The sequence below is a fragment of the Prionailurus bengalensis genome, chromosome A2 (genome assembly GCF_016509475.1).
Source record: "Prionailurus bengalensis isolate Pbe53 chromosome A2, Fcat_Pben_1.1_paternal_pri, whole genome shotgun sequence".
Taxonomy (NCBI): Eukaryota; Metazoa; Chordata; class Mammalia; order Carnivora; family Felidae; genus Prionailurus; species Prionailurus bengalensis.
This window is the reverse complement of record NC_057348.1, coordinates 153,798,655-153,815,965: the sequence shown is the minus strand read 5'-3', so window position 1 is coordinate 153,815,965 and position 17,311 is coordinate 153,798,655. Positions and strand designations below refer to the sequence as shown.

The 17,311-nt window shown below is 49.8% G+C and overlaps 1 protein-coding gene across 1 annotated transcript in view; it reads left to right on the top strand.

Annotated features, from left to right (window-relative positions):
• The window catches only part of HIPK2 (homeodomain interacting protein kinase 2), a 189,780-nt gene extending 176,818 nt beyond the window's left edge, over nucleotides 1-12,962 (top strand). Inside the window, 1 exon segment of the mRNA XM_043589702.1 lies at nucleotides 1,101-12,962. Coding sequence (XP_043445637.1) covers nucleotides 1,101-1,571 — 471 coding nt within the window. The 3' untranslated portion in view covers nucleotides 1,572-12,962.
• Nucleotides 12,963-17,311: the final 4,349 nt, after the last annotated feature.

The window sequence follows — 17,311 nt, the reverse complement described above, 5'->3', positions numbered from 1 at the left end:
CAGCCTAGCGAAGGGTAAGCCACGGTGTCCTGGCCCAGTCAGACCAGGATTCCAGGGAGATAGTCTGACGGAGTTGGGCTTGCTATTCATTGCAGTGAGGGAGGCCAGACCACACCCAGAAAACCCCAAACCGAGGGCAAGAGAGGATTTGGAGAGGGTGGGTGGCGTTTAGGTGGAATTATAAATGAAGCAGGGTCTCCGTGGACGGAGCCAGCCTGGGTGCAGAGGGTCTAGGTCAGGTCTGAATTGCAAAGTGGACCCAGGGGCCTGTTTCCTCAGACACCATGGAGGTGCAGTGAAGGGGGAGTTTGTGTTCAGAAACCCCTCATCCGAGGCGGTGCACTTGATAACCTGAGGCTGCGTCCCTGTGCCATCATGACTCAGGCTCTCCGGAAGAGATTTATGCCAACATAACTTCAAACAACAGAGTTTCCAAGAGCCTAGGATTTTAGAGAACAGGATTTCACAGTGAGGGAGGAAGCACTTGTCACTCAAAGAGGGGCTCCTTTGACACTTCCTGGACCCATGTGCTCTGAGGAGACACAGTCTCCTGTTACCTTTTCAGCTGGCTTGATCTTAGGGCCATTCTGGCCCCTTCTCAGTCCAGGCTAACGTGGCAAGGGGGACACCTGCTGTCACTCCAATGGCTCTGGCCTCCTCCCCTCTCCCTCCTCCCTCCTCCCTCCTCCCTCCTCCTCCTCCTCCGCCCTCCCCTCCTCCCTACCCCCACCTCTCTTTCCTCCCCTTCCTCTCTTACCCCTTCTCACTTCTCTCTCTTTCCCTCCCCCTCCCTCCCTCCTTCCCCCCCTTCTCCCCCTCCTCCCTTCCTCCCCCTTCTCCCTCCCACTTCTCCCTCTTCCTCCCCCCCCCGCCCACCTCCCCCTCCTTCTCCCGCTCCCTCCTCCCCTCCCCCCTCCTCCCCCTCCCCTGCTCACCAACCTCCTCCTCCTCCCCCTCCCTCCCGCACCGTCCTCCCCCTCCTCACTTTACTCTCTTCCCCTCCTCTTCATCCTCCCCCTCCCCTCCTCTTCCTCCCCTTCCTCTCCTCCCACGTGTCTGGCCCCCAATGCAGCCCTCTCCTGGTGCTTCTCCTCCTCCAGGCTCAGCAGCACATCACCGCAGAGCGCGCCGGGAGCCACCGCCGGCAGCAGGCCTACATCACTCCCACGATGGCTCAGGCCCCGTACTCCTTCCCGCACAGCAGCCCCAGCCACGGCACTGTGCACCCCCACCTGGCCGCAGCTGCCGCCGCAGCCCACCTCCCCACCCAGCCCCACCTCTACACCTACACGGCGCCCGCGGCCTTGGGCTCCACCGGCACCGTGGCCCATCTGGTGGCCTCCCAAGGCTCAGCACGGCACACCGTGCAGCACACTGCCTACCCGGCCAGCATCGTCCATCAGGTCCCCGTGAGCATGGGCCCCCGGGTCCTGCCCTCGCCCACCATCCACCCGAGTCAGTATCCAGCCCAGTTTGCCCACCAGACCTACATCAGCGCCTCTCCAGCCTCCACCGTCTACACTGGATACCCACTGAGCCCCGCCAAGGTCAACCAGTACCCTTACATATAAACACTGGAAGGGGAGGGGAGGGGAGGGAGGATGGCCAGAGGGGAGGAGGGAGGAGGGGTGAGGTGGGAGCCGGGCTTTTTATACTGAAGATGCGGCACACAAACAATGCAACGGGGCAGGGGGGGCAGGGGGCAGGGACAGACACAGATGAAACTTGAACTAGGAGGTGGGGGGACTTAGAGCAGAGAAGAGAACGTTTTTAAAAAAGAAGGGATTGAGGAGGGGGAAATCTATGCTTTTTATTTTAAAAAAGAAAAAGAAAAAAAAGAAAACGTCAGTAACAAAAAACACAGCTCACGAACCCATTCTGCACCAAACTGGAAAGGAGAAGAAGAGAGCGACGGAAAATTCTGGAAATGGGGGGCCCCAGTTTTTGAAGAACTTTATCTATGAACTTCTCAAAGATTATTTTCATATGGCGGCAAGTGACATTTAAGAATTTGCTGTCAGGGACACCTGATGTGGAAATCCAATAGATTTTTAATTATGGAACATAAGAATTAGGGATTTTTCCAGAACTCTAAAGGGTCAGCAGCCCTCTAGAAGGTCAGGCCACGGCCTGAGGAGGCTGATATCTGGGGGTTGGTGTGGGGTTGGCAAAAGCCCAGTTCTGGCTCGTTTGTCAGGACTGGAGTGGGGGGTGGCCAGGGCTGACGGAAGACCCCTTAGCAGAGGGCGCATTTTCTCTTCCTGAGCACTCTGGATAAATCCCTAAGCAGTGTTACTCCTCCGGTGTCATTAATAATGTGTGTTGCAAACTTTAGGGGTTTTTTTTCTTTCCTGAAGATTTATTTTCTCTTTGAATCAATCCCTAGTCACGTAGCATAGGGCTAGTGGTCGTCGCCGACACCCTAGTAGAATGTAGCAGTCTACACCCGTTTTCTACTTTGTGTTCAACTCCAATGATACCAATAGACTATTACTCAATGTAATTGCACAAAAAAAAAAAAAAAAAAAAAAAAAAAAAAAAAGTGGTATAACATAGGCATGTAACCAGTGTGGTGGTCCAGGTGTGTGAGCACGAACGAGTGTGTGTGGGTGTGAGCGTGGATGCCACCCTCCCTGTGTGTCCCTCGGCGCCGCCATCACGGTTCTCGCATCCTTGATTTTACACCGTTCCCTCCTAGTGCCTTACCGACCGACAGACGCGGTGTGAGGGTTGATTTCCATGGTACTCCAAGAAGCTGACTGAGGCGACTCACATCACCTCAGCTCTTCTCTTGTGCTGTTGTAGATTTTACTCTGGTCTTTCCTTGTTTTGTTTTGTTTTGTTTTGAGTTTTAACTTTATTTTAATACCTGTTGTCCTTTTTGAGCTGTTTGCTAACAGAGGGGCATCAGGGAGCTGGCAGGAGCGGGGGGGCACCCGTGGATCTTGAGAGAGACGTGGGAGATGGATGGCGGGTGGACAAATTTGACTTTTATCTTGGAGACAAAGAACAAGAGAGACTCCCCACCCTGCACCTTCTCCCCACTCTGCCTTCAGTCCACCAGTGGGGCTGGCTCTAGTGCTGTGGGAGCAGAGGTCCCAGCTGTGTTTGTGAAAATGTTGGCCTTGCCTGGCGGCTACCTCCTTCCTAATATGAAAGGGACAGAGGAGAGGAGGCCTGGTACCCAGCCCCAGGCTCTCAGACCCACCCCACGTTCATGCACGGCCCTGCCCCTCTCTCTGGTTCCACCAGCTGTGTTTTGCTCTCACGATTCTGCCAGATCCCTCCCTCTGTAGACAACCATCAACCTTTGTTTGCTGCTGAATCTTTCCTCACATTACCAGGCCTACCCAAGACTCGACTTTGGCTTTGGTTTTTAGAGGGGTCTGGTGGGCAGAAGGTCGGAGGGACATTTAGGAGGGTCACGAGGGGGTCTTACACTGCACTTTGGAACACTCCCACGGGCACTTAAGTTTCCAAAGAAATTTGCCCTTTGCCCTCTTTGCACCTTTGATACATTCTGGAAGTTTTCTCAGGCTTTGAACACTGCAGGGGGTGGGGTGGGGGGGGAGTAGGGAGAGCTCCATTCATAGCAAATTATTCTTGAATACGTGAATGTTGGGAGACTCTGTCTGGTCACAGATGGGGCTCGGAAGGGTGGTCCTAATTGTCTGATTCTCGATGCTGAATCCTAACCGATCCCAAAGCCAAGTTTCCAAGGTGCAAAGAGATGGCTCCTGGTTTTGTCAGTTCATCCTCACGCTCCCCGCCCCCCTCCACAGTCTCCCTTAACCATCTACTGTGAACAGTGGTTTTATAGTGCTATCCAGCCTGATTCAGTCATGAAGCCAAGCCACTACCTTAGCTGTTAGCTGTGAAATGTAAAATAACTCTGGAAACTCCCCCTCCCCAACCATAAATTCTGCTCATCTAACAAAGAAATAGGTCCCCGAACTGGAACCCACTTAGTCCAGGCCTTAGGCTGGAAGGAAGGACCCCACGGCCCACTGGAGGCACGCAGGCAGCTCCCATGTCCCCAGCAGGCAAGCCCAGGACAAGACCCTCTCCATGTGGGACCACCAACCGATCGGCCGATCGATACTCTTTACCCAGAAGTGAGGAAGTGCTCTCTGTCAGAGACCACAGAGAAAATGGCCAGTCCGGAGAGAGCGGGGGAAATGGGAGCCAGGGCCATGCCGGCCTGGAAAGTCCGCCTGCTCCTGACGTGCAGCAGAGCCCCAGAACATTTCCTCATGACCAGGGACAGAAGTCTTGGCTGCAGATGAGACTCTCTTTGCCTTGCTGGGTCACATCCTGATCCCCTTGCACAGTCGACTTCCAGCCCTTCCTAGATCTGATCTCTTAGGGGCAAAGACAACATAGCCTTCCATTTTAAAGAAGCTCGTTTCGTCTACTTACGTTGGAAGCCTCTTACTCTTTCACCTGATATTTTCTTTCTTTTCTTCCAGATCAGGAATGAAAGTTCCATGCTGCTCATAAAGATAATATTATTGTACTAATTATTTTGGTTATTACCATTGTAATTATTATCGTTTTCATCATGTTGATATTTTAGCTGGGGTTCTAAATGCACATTTATTCCCAGTATCTTTGTGTTTTCTCTTTAATATTTAAACTTATTTTATTATATCTGTGAGTCTCTGAGTAGGCAGGAAGGACATATGGATGTCCAGTTTTGTTAGACAAAAAAAAAACAAAAATAAAAAAACAAAAATAAAAAGGAAAGACACAGGAATTAGGAAAACTGTTTTTGTCATCTCTAGTTCACAAAGAGCCGTCAAGAAAGATCGACCACAGAACGAAAGTTTGAAGAAGAATCAAGGCCTTGTCTCTGTGCAGGCCAGATGGGACTCTTGACAACATGGTCACCGTCTAGATTCTCAGTGGCCTGGGAAGAGTTCTGAGGTGACAGCTCCTGGGCCGGACTCTTAGCTGTGGTTTTTCCCCACGTCCTCTGTGTTCTCCTGTGCTTCTGGAATCTGCTGACTACATTCTCGGCCTGCCTCGCATCTGATGCTTACCTGTCACGCAAAAGAAAGCCCCTCTGCCTAGAGCTGACCAGATGTCCTTCCCTTTCCCCTCAGCGCACCAGGAGTGTGGCCTGTCTCCTTCAGTGCAGAGACGGCTGTCCCCTCCCAGAAGCCACTGAGTGGAATGAGCTGACATAAGGGTGCTAGGCAGGTGGCACCTTCCCCTGGGAAGTTTCGGCCCCACTTCCCTGCCTTCCGCTCACTCACCACACTGCCCACTTCTCCCGTCTCCCCCCCTCCCTCCCCCAAGTACCTCTTCTCAGCACCCAATTCTTGGGACAGAACTAGGAGCCAAAAAAAAGGTCGAGGGATGGTCAGAGGCCAGAGGAGCGCTGGCGACAGCAAGCAGCCCCTCGACATTGTGGGCGCAGCCCCACCTGAAAGCATTGGCCAGCGGAGGGGCACAGTGGGGCCTCACGGCCATCCCCTCAGTGCGCTCTGCCCTGTGCGTGATGGGCTTTCTTTGATCGGCTTGAGGTGCCCACAGACTGCCCACCAAACCCAGAAACTATAGACTTGGGGTTGAAATGCCGGTTTTGCGGAAGATTATGACGAAGGGCGCTGCGGGGCGGTACCCAGCCCTGCAGGCGCTCGGCAAACACGAGCGCGTCCTCCCCTCGTCCCCCCCCCCCCTCCTCTAGTCCCAAGCACAGAGCTGTGGGACCAGAAGACCCCCGTGGGAGAGGCCCCACTCCTTGTGCGCTCCTTAGCACTTGCCCGGACCTCCTGGCCCGTCCTTTGGCTCTGAGTCACCCTGGCCAGTCGGGTGACTGAAAGCCTGCCCGTCCCGAGGACCAAGCTCCCAAGTAAAGGGATGCCAACCTCAGCCTTGTTTCGACCACAAATAACCTAGAGCATCATCTTTTCTTCACTGGCTCAAAATAAAGAAGCATAGCAAAGACGAAGGGGGGAAAATGCAAAAGGACAGGTCAAGGAGAACCATCTAATTGCAGCCTCGGGAAGGACAGGTGGATAATGCTTCTTGTGCTTAGTGCCTCTTTGATGACGTTTTGGCTGTTTCCAAGGGAAGGGGTGAGCAGGCCGACGGGTGGGAGAGTCTGAGGCTCGATGCCAATTAATACTGTGAAGCGGTACATGGCGGTTGATGGAATTCAGAGGGAAAGGAAGGGTCGAGGCAAACCCGACGGTTGTCTCCTGGACTGTATCTGCATTCTGGCCTTACTGGCGGTGAGTGGCTTGCAGGCTGGGGGAGCCAGCTGGCCTTGCCTTCTTCACCCTGGAAGACTCAACCCGCCCAGACACCAGATTGTTGGACGTAAGGAAGGGAAGGTGAGATTAGCACAGCTGCTAACAGGCTGATTTCCCTTGACCAGATCTTTGGAAGGGCAGACACTCATTTGTGAACAAGCGTGTGGTGGAGGATTTCGGTTGTGTGAGTGCGTGTGAGTGAGTGGAGCAGACTTTCTTGGAAACTGGAGGAAGGAGATGAGGAGGCTTAAGGAGCTACTGCTGATGGGCTGTGGTTGGTGAAACGAGGTGTCCGTGAGGCGGCCCCAGCTTTCACCCCAGGCCCTCTGGTGCTGGGGCCCGGGCGGGGCGTGGGGCCCCGGCTGGCCTGCCCAGCAGCTGCTGGGACAGGGAACAGAAACCAGAAGATCACTAGGCGCCCGCACGTAGCAGAGGGAATTCAACAGGGAGGCGAGGACTCTTTTCCGCAGGCCTGGCCTGCGATTGCACGACGCCGGCGTGAGCCATTCTGCCAGGAAACATTCCAGCCCCGGAAGCACTTTCCGTGCCGTTCTTTCCGACGCGTCTGGCAGGTTTCAGATGGGGAAGCCTCAAAAATTGAGCAGGCCAGAGATGTCCTTACCAAACTGGAAAGGAAGGTGAAATGTTCCCTTTTTTAGCCAAAGAACCCTTCTCAAAGACACCTCCAGACAGGGACAAAATGGCATCCCTCTCTTTCCTTTCCGGGCAATAACGACATCATTAGCGATGCAATTCCATTTGTCTTTCTCTTTCCCGTCTCCTGACTTGTATTCTTTTTTTATTGCGTCCATTTCAAACTGTATTCATCTTTTAAGGGGAGTGGAGATTAGTAACCCTAAATGCTGCTGCTATTGGCAACCTGGAGGCGCCTCACAAATACGTGGGCTTAACTGATGTCATGTCACCACGGGTACAGACCGGAGCGGACCCTCCACGGGGAAGCTGAGCTGCATCGGGGGGGGGGGGGGGGGGGGCGGGGGGGAGTCCCGCACACGCTGGAGCTGCTCTTGGGGTGTCAGTACTTTTCCACTTGGATGCCTTAGGACTCTCACTTCTACTCTGCACAGACTAGACTCAGTCGAATCTCAGTTGGGCTACTAGAGAGCTGAAGATGGCGGAAAGACATTTAAACGCAATAGAAACTTCTGAAGGCTTCTGGCACCGATGCTCGCTAGAGTGGCCCAAGCTAGTGGAAGGCCCTCACATCTTTCTCGCGGCTCCCAGAAGTTCCAGAGGGCCAGCTCCCGGCCAGTCGCCCCTTTCAGACTCAGTGAGCAGTACCGAGAAGTGACCCTCCTGCAGAGTGCGCTTCCTGAGAGATCCTCCTTCATTCCCCCGGCTCGACTCCCCGCAAGTCGTTGAGGGCCCCTAATCTAGACCGCAGCGATAGAACATTCTGTTGACTCCCTCCCGTTTGTTAAAACTCGCAGTGTCCCTCAAGGAAGCAACCGCCAGCATTTGCTGAATGCTTTCAGTCCTCCAGGCCCCACGCCAAGCCCTGTACCCGCTCACCTCTTGGAACCCTCGCCGCCGCCCCACTCGCAGAAGGAGGAAGCCGACGCTCTGAGAAAGTGACACGTGTCCAAAAAAGAAATAGAATGGTGGTCCAAAATCTCCACGTTTCTAGGGAAATTTTTGTTATTCGGGACTTCACTGAGCTACCGTTTCGTTTCGCTTTTTTTAATTAACAGCAATGAGTGGCTTCGTGTTTTCCGAGGAACCATTTGACGGCACTTCTGTTCGCCGTGTGCCAAACACTGTGCTAAAACTTGCTCACCGGTCATCTCGAGTCATTTAGTCTTACCACAGTGCTCTGAAAGGGGCACCATTAGCCCCTTTACCGATGAGGCACCCGGCTCGGAGAGCTGGCAGCGTGCCCAGGGCTACGCGGCCAGTGAGGGAGCCGGGCCTGGCCCCCCGGGGATGGCCCAGGTCCAAAACCGGGCCCGCAGGCCGCCAGCCTCCGCCACCTCCGGTGTGTGTGCGCAGAGAAAACCTCGAAGGAGCGTCACCCCGCGCCATCCCCAGCAGAAGTTCTGAATGAAGAGGGAGCCGTGACCTGGATGCAAGCAGAAGGGGCAGAGTGCGTTTGACTTTTAGAGAAAGTCTTAGGGGAGTTTCTTTGGATTCATAGTAGAAGTCATTTTAGATTCCTTTCCAGCGTACCAACTAGCTTTAGTAGTGCTGCTACAACAAACTCTTACGAGTGAAGAAAAAAGTGTTCTTTTCTTCTTTTAAAAAAAAATAATAATTTTTTCTTGCTTATAGTTAATTCTAGAAAGGCAATACTAAAGGTATATATTTTTTTTAAAATGCTATTTTTTACTGCACTGATAAATATCATGACAATTCTGGTCTCTATAAATCGATCCACTTGTCAGCTCTGGGTAGAACCAGATGCAGGATTCACACCAAATGTGTAAATACCGTGTGTGGGTCTGGTGTCCAGGAACTTTTTTTCTTTGTGTAAACAAAAGAAAAGGGGGGGGGGAGGAGAAAAACAAGATGACTCTTGGAAAGAGGAACCAAATAAGGGTTTCTTTTGAGATAGCTTTCTCACAGAAGTAGAAGGAACAGTTGTGTAAACAGAAAAATCAGCCAACTTTTAGGATATAAGGAAGGAGAGTCTCTTGCCGCAGTATGAGATTCACAGTAACACTGAAGCATTTTTAATTTGGTTGAAAGGTGACGAGAATTTAGAAATGCTTTAGGACGAGATTTTTAATTTTTTAGGAACCTGTTATCCTTTGTTATGAAACATCTCCTCAGTTGTTTGGGGTGGGTTTTTTGTTTCTTTTTTATTTAAAAAAAAAACACAAAACTTCTTTATTGACTGGCTCCAGGCTTGTTTGCCTCAATTCTTAGGTAGTTTACACAAGTTCTAGAACCTTCTAGAACTTTAACTCCATTGGAAGCAAACCCAACTAATCAGCATTTAAGATCCTGGTTGGTTTCAATAGGTATTCTGGAATTCTGACAGAACACCTAAAGATTTTTTTTAAAGAAGGTTTTAGATGCATTACCTTACACAAACTGTGACCTAATGGCAATAATTACCTCAACTGTGGGCATTCATCCTGGTTTTAGCCTTTTTTGAAATCATGTAGCCAGCTTGATCTTGGGATTTCAAAGACTATGAACTCTGTGTGGGCTGCAGATAATGATTAATGCACACCCTGGTCATTGTTGCTTAAGTGAATTCTGAAAATAGCTGATCTTTACAACAAAAACTAAACCAAGGAAGAGACTATTCTCTGTGTGTTGTAATGAAATGTGATATTCAAATGCACATGTTGAGTATATATGTTTTTAGCTACTGTAAAATGCTGTTAGCCTTCTAAGATCTCGAGAGAGCCACACTTTAAATGCGTAGACTAAGTAATTGACTGTGGATACTTAATCATATTTCTGGCTACGTTTTATAGCTAAAGTGTTTTATAGTTTACATTTAAACTGGTACTTTTTAAAGAAAATTTCTGTTTATAACTGACATCTTCAAACCCCGGCGACTGCCCCTCCAAGGCAGGTGTTTTCTAACCGTACTCTTATGCAGCCCAACACACACATTTCCCTCCACGTTACTGGTCGTGAACGCGAGAGATTGTGAACGGGTTTCGGGACTGAGTGGGAAGGGGTGAGTCCGTAGCCTGGGCCACATGTGAACACCTCATGCCATGCTGTATCAACACTTGTGTCTAAAGAGGCCTTCTCTCTGACACCGTGGAAGAGGCAGACAGAACAGATACCTGGTTCACTGATTTTGTCTTGATTTAAATGTTTCATTTCTGTCAATCCACTGACGTCCAGTCACCAGGCAGTAGAAGACACTGGGCTTCGGGTGGCCCTGGAGGTACAGCTGCTATTTCTGCCCCCCCACCCCCACCCCCGGCAATACTTTGATCGGTGTTTTGCAGCGGGGGAGTCATACACCCCTACGCCCATACTCAATGGCCGGGTTTTCCGTATATCTGCTGTCATTAATTCCTTTTCTCCTTTAAAGCAAAATAAACACAAAAGGATGTGTTTACTTTTTACTCTGTCAAAGTTAGAGTTGAAGCCTAGGCCAGTGGGAGCGGGGGAGCTAGATTGCTTCCTAGAGATTGTGTAAGTTGCTGCTGAGCAGGGCAGGGGGGGCCGGGGGACCTAGGGGCAGCTGGGGGAGGGGAGTGGGACAGAGAGCCCCTGGGAGTAGAGATCTTCCTTGGGACGCTTCAGAGAGTGGGCCCCACTGTCTTACAGGAACAGGCTAGAAAGTGCTGGTTCCCCTAAGAGTTTGGGTTCGTTTCTTGTTTCCTCGTACCACAACCGAAGCGCAGAGGACCCGCTGTGACAAAGGGCATTCCGTTAGCAGAGAAGACCTTGAAAAACTGCAAAACACCCGGGACCAGGGAACCGTTGGTGTGTGTTTTCCCTGTGAACTCTGTGGACAGTATGTTCTCGTTACAAATGTTAGGGTAAAATTCTCTTTATCTCGCCCTTCCTACTTATCCTTCTGCTTTTCCTCTGTTTGGTTTCTGCCTTTGCTTTAACTAACCAAATTGACTTTATGTCATTGTCTCTGGGGCTTAGCCATGTGTTTAAAAACTAGAAGCATCGAATTTAGCTTTAAAAAAGAAAAACAAGCGAATATGCTGTAATCTGAAAAAAAAAAAAAAAAAAAACTATTGCTCTCTCTAGTTTCCTTTCCACCGCTGTCCACACAAATCTCTCCTGGAACTGCCTCCTCACTTCTTGCGTGGGGTCGGTGTCTCCGTGGCCACCTCAGCCTCCACCCTGCTGCCACCACAGCCCCACACCCGGGCACCCCGGACCCCCAGGATGCTCTCAAGAGCCAGGGAGAAGCACCCCCTTGGCCTCGCGAGCGGTGCTCTTGCCTCCCTGTCAGATGTTCACCCGCTTGGTTGAAGGGGCAATGGATTGCTCATTATTATTAATATTATGATGATGATTTTAATAGTTTTCGGCTCAGGTTATAAGGAAGAACTTGGGAAGTGGAAAGTGACTTGACCATGCCCATCCTTTGTAGCTTTTCCGTGACTTCTGAATGGAACATGAAGCGTCCCCCACCCCCCTCGCCTCTCCTCACTTCCAAGCAGACACCCCCCCACCCCCACCCCCACCCAGTGGGCGCCCCCTCCGTCTCGGGGTCTCTCGCCGCCCCGTCACCCTCCCTCTCGCTTTTGTGTTACTGCTCGTTTAAAGCTGTCTTCCGTGGCTTTTCCAGGGCACAATCATTTCTGGCCCCCAAAGCATCTCCATCCTGTTTGTGTGCGTTTTTTAACCAAATGAAGTAGCCCAGGAAGTCCTACTTTGGGGCGGCAGGCTTTCTAGTTTAGTAGAATCACTGTATAGATATAGATGTTGATATATATGTTAGTGTATATATATATCAAACCAAATTTCTGATAGGAGAAGTATAGCTTTACCGATGAGGGGGAAAAGGAGCTGTCAGAAGTCAGGCAGCATCGGCAGCGTAGACGAGCCGGGGCCGGCCCCAGGCCGCACCTTCCCTGAGTGGGCCCGAGGCATGGCGCCGGGTGCCTGTCACCCGCCTCACCGCAGCGGAGGCAGGCGGCCCTGAAGGGTGCTACTGCTCTCTCTGGGTCCCCAGCCTCCAGGGCATAGATGGATGAGTGAGGGGGTGGGGGGGCAGCAAATCAGAATGACTGGAATTTTCCATCCCATTTTGCTTTGACCACACATATTGAGCTGCAGCCTCTGATACTATATCACGTTTCCGAAAGTGGGATCCATTAGGGTGGAAAGAGAACAGATCCGTAGACACGTTTACCTTCCAACTGCCCATGAATTCCGGACACTGGATAGAAAGACTCACTCCCCAGAATGAGAGCCGGGAAGAGGAGACCCGGTGATGATTGGTCACCAGTCCAAGGAACATGGCTCCCTCCCCAAGGTCACCTTGCCTCCACCTTCCTCCACCAGGTCATCTCAGCTCAATAGCCCTATGAAAGCCCCGGTCTGTTGTGTTCCTTCACTGTACGGTTTCTGTAATGAAAAGTGTTAATCCATGTTAATCTTTGTGAAAATTATTGCGTGCAACAGTATTTTCTCGTGTACCTCTTTTTCCTATGTGAATTGTCCCTCTTTTCTTTTTTTATTTATAAATGTCTACTTTTTTTAAAAAAAACAAACAAACCAATGTGTTGTAGACCTATATGTAACCTATTCCTTAGTCTCATATTATAGGTATGTTATAAGAATGGATATTTTACTTGGCTTTAGAATGTTTTACAAGAAAAATAATTCTTAACTGATCAAGTCCTTGCTACTAAAAATGCTTGTGTTTTTCATCATGATGTCGTGTGCTTCTAAATTAATAATCATTTTCGTTGTAGAAAAATGGAGTGAATTTATATTAGTCTTGGAAACTAATAATAGCATTGTAAATTTATGAGATGATTTTAACAGAAAAAAATTATAGAAGAATATAGTTATTTTAATTGTAATATTACTAACTGTAGGGTGAGAAAGGGGGGTCCCGTTGTGGTGAACTATGTTATAGCTTGTTACTCACAGTTTCTTTTTGATCATTTTTTCGGTCTCTGAGGTGAAACGAGTTATTAATTAAAATTTGTAAACTCACATATGCATATTGTATATGTGTAGAAATGTAATCACACTTTGTCTTGGAATTACATTAAACTGTTTGGAATCACTGTACCCTTGGCCTGCCTTGCTTATTTATTCTAGAACTATAAGACTAAAGAGCTTACTGTCACAAGCAACATCTTTTGGAAGTTATTTAGCCCTTCAGAAACTACTTCATACCCCTGAACGCGTTCATAACCCACCACTGCACCCACGGTTTGCCAGGATGCCTGGGGATGGCTTTAGAGGGAGGGCCTTGAGTCCATTTCAACCTCGTCTGTTGGGCAGTCATCACCACTAGCTATTTCTAGAACTTTCATCAAGCCAAACAGAAGCTCTGTACCTATTAAACAGTAAAACCCCACTCCCCCTGCCCTTAGCCCTTGGCACCTACCCTTCTGTTTTCTGTCTCCGGGTACCTGGTGTAAGTGGAATCATACAGTATTTGCCCTTTATCTATTTGCCCTGGCCTATTTCACTTAACCGTGTTTTCAAGGCACATATCAGAATTTCCTTCCTTTGTAAGACGGAATAACATCGCACTGTATGTATATACCCCATTTGGATAATCCATTCGTCTGTGGATGGGTAAGTCAGCTGTTTCCACCTTTGGGGTTTTGTGAATGATGCTGCCGCGGACATCGGTGTGTAAAAATGAATCCCTGCTTTCGGTTCTTTTGGATCTTCGGAGTGGGATTGCTGGATTAAATGGAAACGCGGAACTTTTTCAGAAACCGCCAGACTTCGCAGTGACTACACCACTCTACATTCCCACCAGCCACACACAGGGATCCAGCTTCCTCACCTGCGCTCTCGTCCGGCCCTCCAGCGCCAGCGTTCTCAGGCCTTGGGACCGCCAGGCTCCTGCCCCCACCCCCACCCCCCCTTATCAGTTCCTCGTGGCTTCCCAGGCTTCCCAGCCAATCAAAACCGCACCCACCTTCCCACCTGTGCCCTCCGCTTCCTGCCACCTTTGCTTCTGCCACGCGCGCCTGCTGTGATCCGTCCAACCAGCCGCTTCACTGCTCCTACTGGAGAAGAACCCCCCCCCCCAAGCCTGTGGACCTCCGCCCGCCTTCGGTGCTCATCAGCGCCCCCCCCCCCCCACCCCGTGGGTAAGTGGAAGCCTCCCACGGTGCCCACGCCCTTGACTACCGAACCCTTACTCTGCGGAGTAACCCAGAGAAACCCGGGCCACAGAGCCCCTCAACCCCCACCGCCTCCCACAGACCCATCGGCCTCAACCTCCATGCTTTCTCACTGCGCAGGCTCTTTCTTGCCAAGCGTCCCTGCTTTGGACCTTCCAGCTTTTCTCGCGCGGTGCCCCGCGAGAAGCTGCCTGCGTCCTCTTCCGGAAGCCTGCCCTCGCGCTCCTGACGAGGTCGGTGACCCGCCCCCCTCCCCCCGTCCTGGTCCCCAACCCCTGTGCCTGGTTCTCGTTATGCCACACCGTCAACATTTCCTGATTTCCCTTCTCCGCAAAAACCACAAGACCCTTGCAGGTAAGGAATCGCCAGACTTTGTCTTTCACCTCTGTTGCTACGGCATCTAGTACAATGCCAGGCACAGCTGATTTGGCTAAATCAGCAAACTACTCAGCCCATTTCTCTTGCCCTATCAACCCACCTTTTCCTTTGAATTCTGGGTCTCCCAGAATTCAGATAATACCAACGGAACCTACATGCTGCCGACACGTGAACTTGGTTCAATACAACTCAGCCAAACTTCAAATTACATAAAAACTGATGCAAAAGATTCTGACAGAACTTCAGAACTCTTCCAGGGTATATCCTATTTTTGAATTCTAAATGCACCACCAGGGATCACAGCCCATGGAGGACACGCCCCGGAGCCTGTTCCAAACCACCAGGTGTCCGTTTTGGGTGAGTCTGACTTACATGTTGTGTAACTATGCCCTAGGATAGCTGAGCCTAAGCAAATATCAAATACGTATACAAGCAGAGAATACACTAAGAACAGACTGTAAACATAACACTGATGGGACGGTGTCCTCATGACCTCGTGATCTCTGAACTTACCTGTTTCGTCCCTCCTGTCTGCCAGTACGAAGCTTTGAAGCAGGCCGCTTGGGCCCCCTCCCCCACCTTGCACACTGTGTCCCACTTGGGCCACCCAAAGCTCTTCTTAGGAGATCTGTTTCGTCCAGGAGATCTCCCTCAGAAGATCTAATTCCGTTACACCGTCTGGCACTGCTTGAAGATGGAAGAAACCCCCGGCTCAGCAACACCCCCAATCCTCACTCCTCAGGGAAGAAACAGGGCTAGGAGCTAGACGGTGTGTAGGGGGGCCCATCTAATTCGTTTTTCCTGTTTTACCCATGCCGATCTGCAGGAGGCATACAGTCCTTTCTACTGCGACACTTGCCCTTTGAAGTGCTTCGGAAACAACGCTGGAGTATAGGTACTCTTGCAGAGAAGCCACTTGGCGTGTACTTTTATGTCTTTTCATGTGCTGTATAAATGCCTTCTGTTTATTGCGGTGGCTCTCAGGGGCCTTAGCAGTTGCAGACTAAGCCTGCGGACCAGGCTGCTTGTGAGAGAACCAAGTACCCACTGATAGATAAAAGGCCAGAGCCAGAAAGAGAAAGTGGATGTTCAGAGGCAGCCCCTGCTGGGGGAAAAAAAAAAATCACAGGTCTTAAGATAGCACGGGCCTTGAGCACCAGGCATTGTGTGAAAGTGACGAATCACCAAAATCTACGCCTGACACTAACACTACACGGTATGTTAACTAACTGGAATTTATTTCTTTTTTTAATGTTTTTATTTATTTTTGAGACAGAGAGAGACAGAGCATGAGCAGGGGAGGGGCAGAGAGAGAGAGGGAGACACAGAATCCGAAGCAGGCTCCAGGCTCCGAGCTGTCAGCACAGAGCCCGACGAGGGGCTCGAACTCTCGGACTGTGAGATCATGACCCGAGCCGAAGTCGGACGCCCAACCGACTGAGCTACCCATGCGCCCCTTAACTAACTGGAATTTAAAGAAAAACTTGAGGAAAAAAAAAACATTTTTTTAAAATAAAGAACATTTAAAAACAAAAAAAAGAAAAAGGATAGCGGCGGCCAGGGAGGGAGGCAGTAGGGCAGTAGGAGAGAAGGCAGTATTGACAGCATAGTGATTCGGAGCAAGGACGTGGGGACAGCCACCTCCAGCCACTGTTGTTCATGACTGCGAAAGCTGGGAAATCGCTTGATCTCTCGAGCCTCCGTTTTCTTATCTGCAAAATGGGGATAATACTACATGTGACAAAGACTGGCTCGATATTCCCCAAAGCCGTTTCTTCTTCTTACTGAGCACACAGCTAGATTGTATCTCCTAGCACGCTTTGCAGATATATATGACCAAAGCTGGACTCTTAAAAAACTGTCACACATTTATCCACACTCTCTTCCCTCAATTTCTGGCTAGATATGGAAGATCCAGTGAAGGACTCTGAGGGCCTGGGGAACGGTGGGGCCACCAGGTGGAGGAAGCCCAGGGTGCTGAATGACTGGGTGGCCTCCTAATACAACCACACCGGACAAAATCACGAAAGAGCAAGAAATGTTTCTCTTATATTTAAGACTCTGAAATTAGGGTTGTTTTTATTACAGCAATTAACCTATCCCATCTAATTCAGACATTGGTTCCTGGAAGTGAGGTACTCCTAAAACATCTGAACAACAATACATGGGGGCACCCAGGTGGCTCAGTGGGTTAAGCGTCCAACTTCGGCTCGGGTCGTGATCTCACAGTCTTGAGTTCAAGCCCCGTGTCGGGCTCTGTGCTGACAGCTCGGAGCCTGGAGCCTGCTTCGGATTCTGTGTCTCCCTCTCTCTCAGACCCTCCCCCGCTCCCACTCTGTGTGTGTGTCTCCCTCTCCCAAAATGAATAAACATTAAAAAAAAATTTTTTTTAACAAGAATACATGGCATTGGCTTAGCAGCTGGACAGAGAAATAAGGAAATTGATTTCAGGATCTGGAAAAGTGACAGCCCATGCTATGCTTTCATATAACAGTGGATAATCATGCAGAAATTCTAAGTAGTCTACAAAAAAATCGACCGGAGCTAACAGGTCAACCTGGCCAGATTATAGGATAAAAGGTCAATGTACAAGAATCGATTCTGCTTCTTTATACTAGCAACAAACCGTTGGAATGTGACAATTTTTTTTTTTTAAATTATAGTAGCATGAAAAATAAAAATACCTGAGGATAAGTTTTTTTTTAATTTGTGCAAAAACTCTACCCTTAAAATTTGTAACAGGTTGCTGAGATTTGACAAAAAACTTTTAAAAATTGAGAGAGCTACACTGCTGATGAGAATAGTCAAATTATTAAAATGGCACAGCCCTTCAAATTGATTTACAGATTCAATGCAATTAACAATTGTTAATTACAAAACAATTTTGTAATCTTT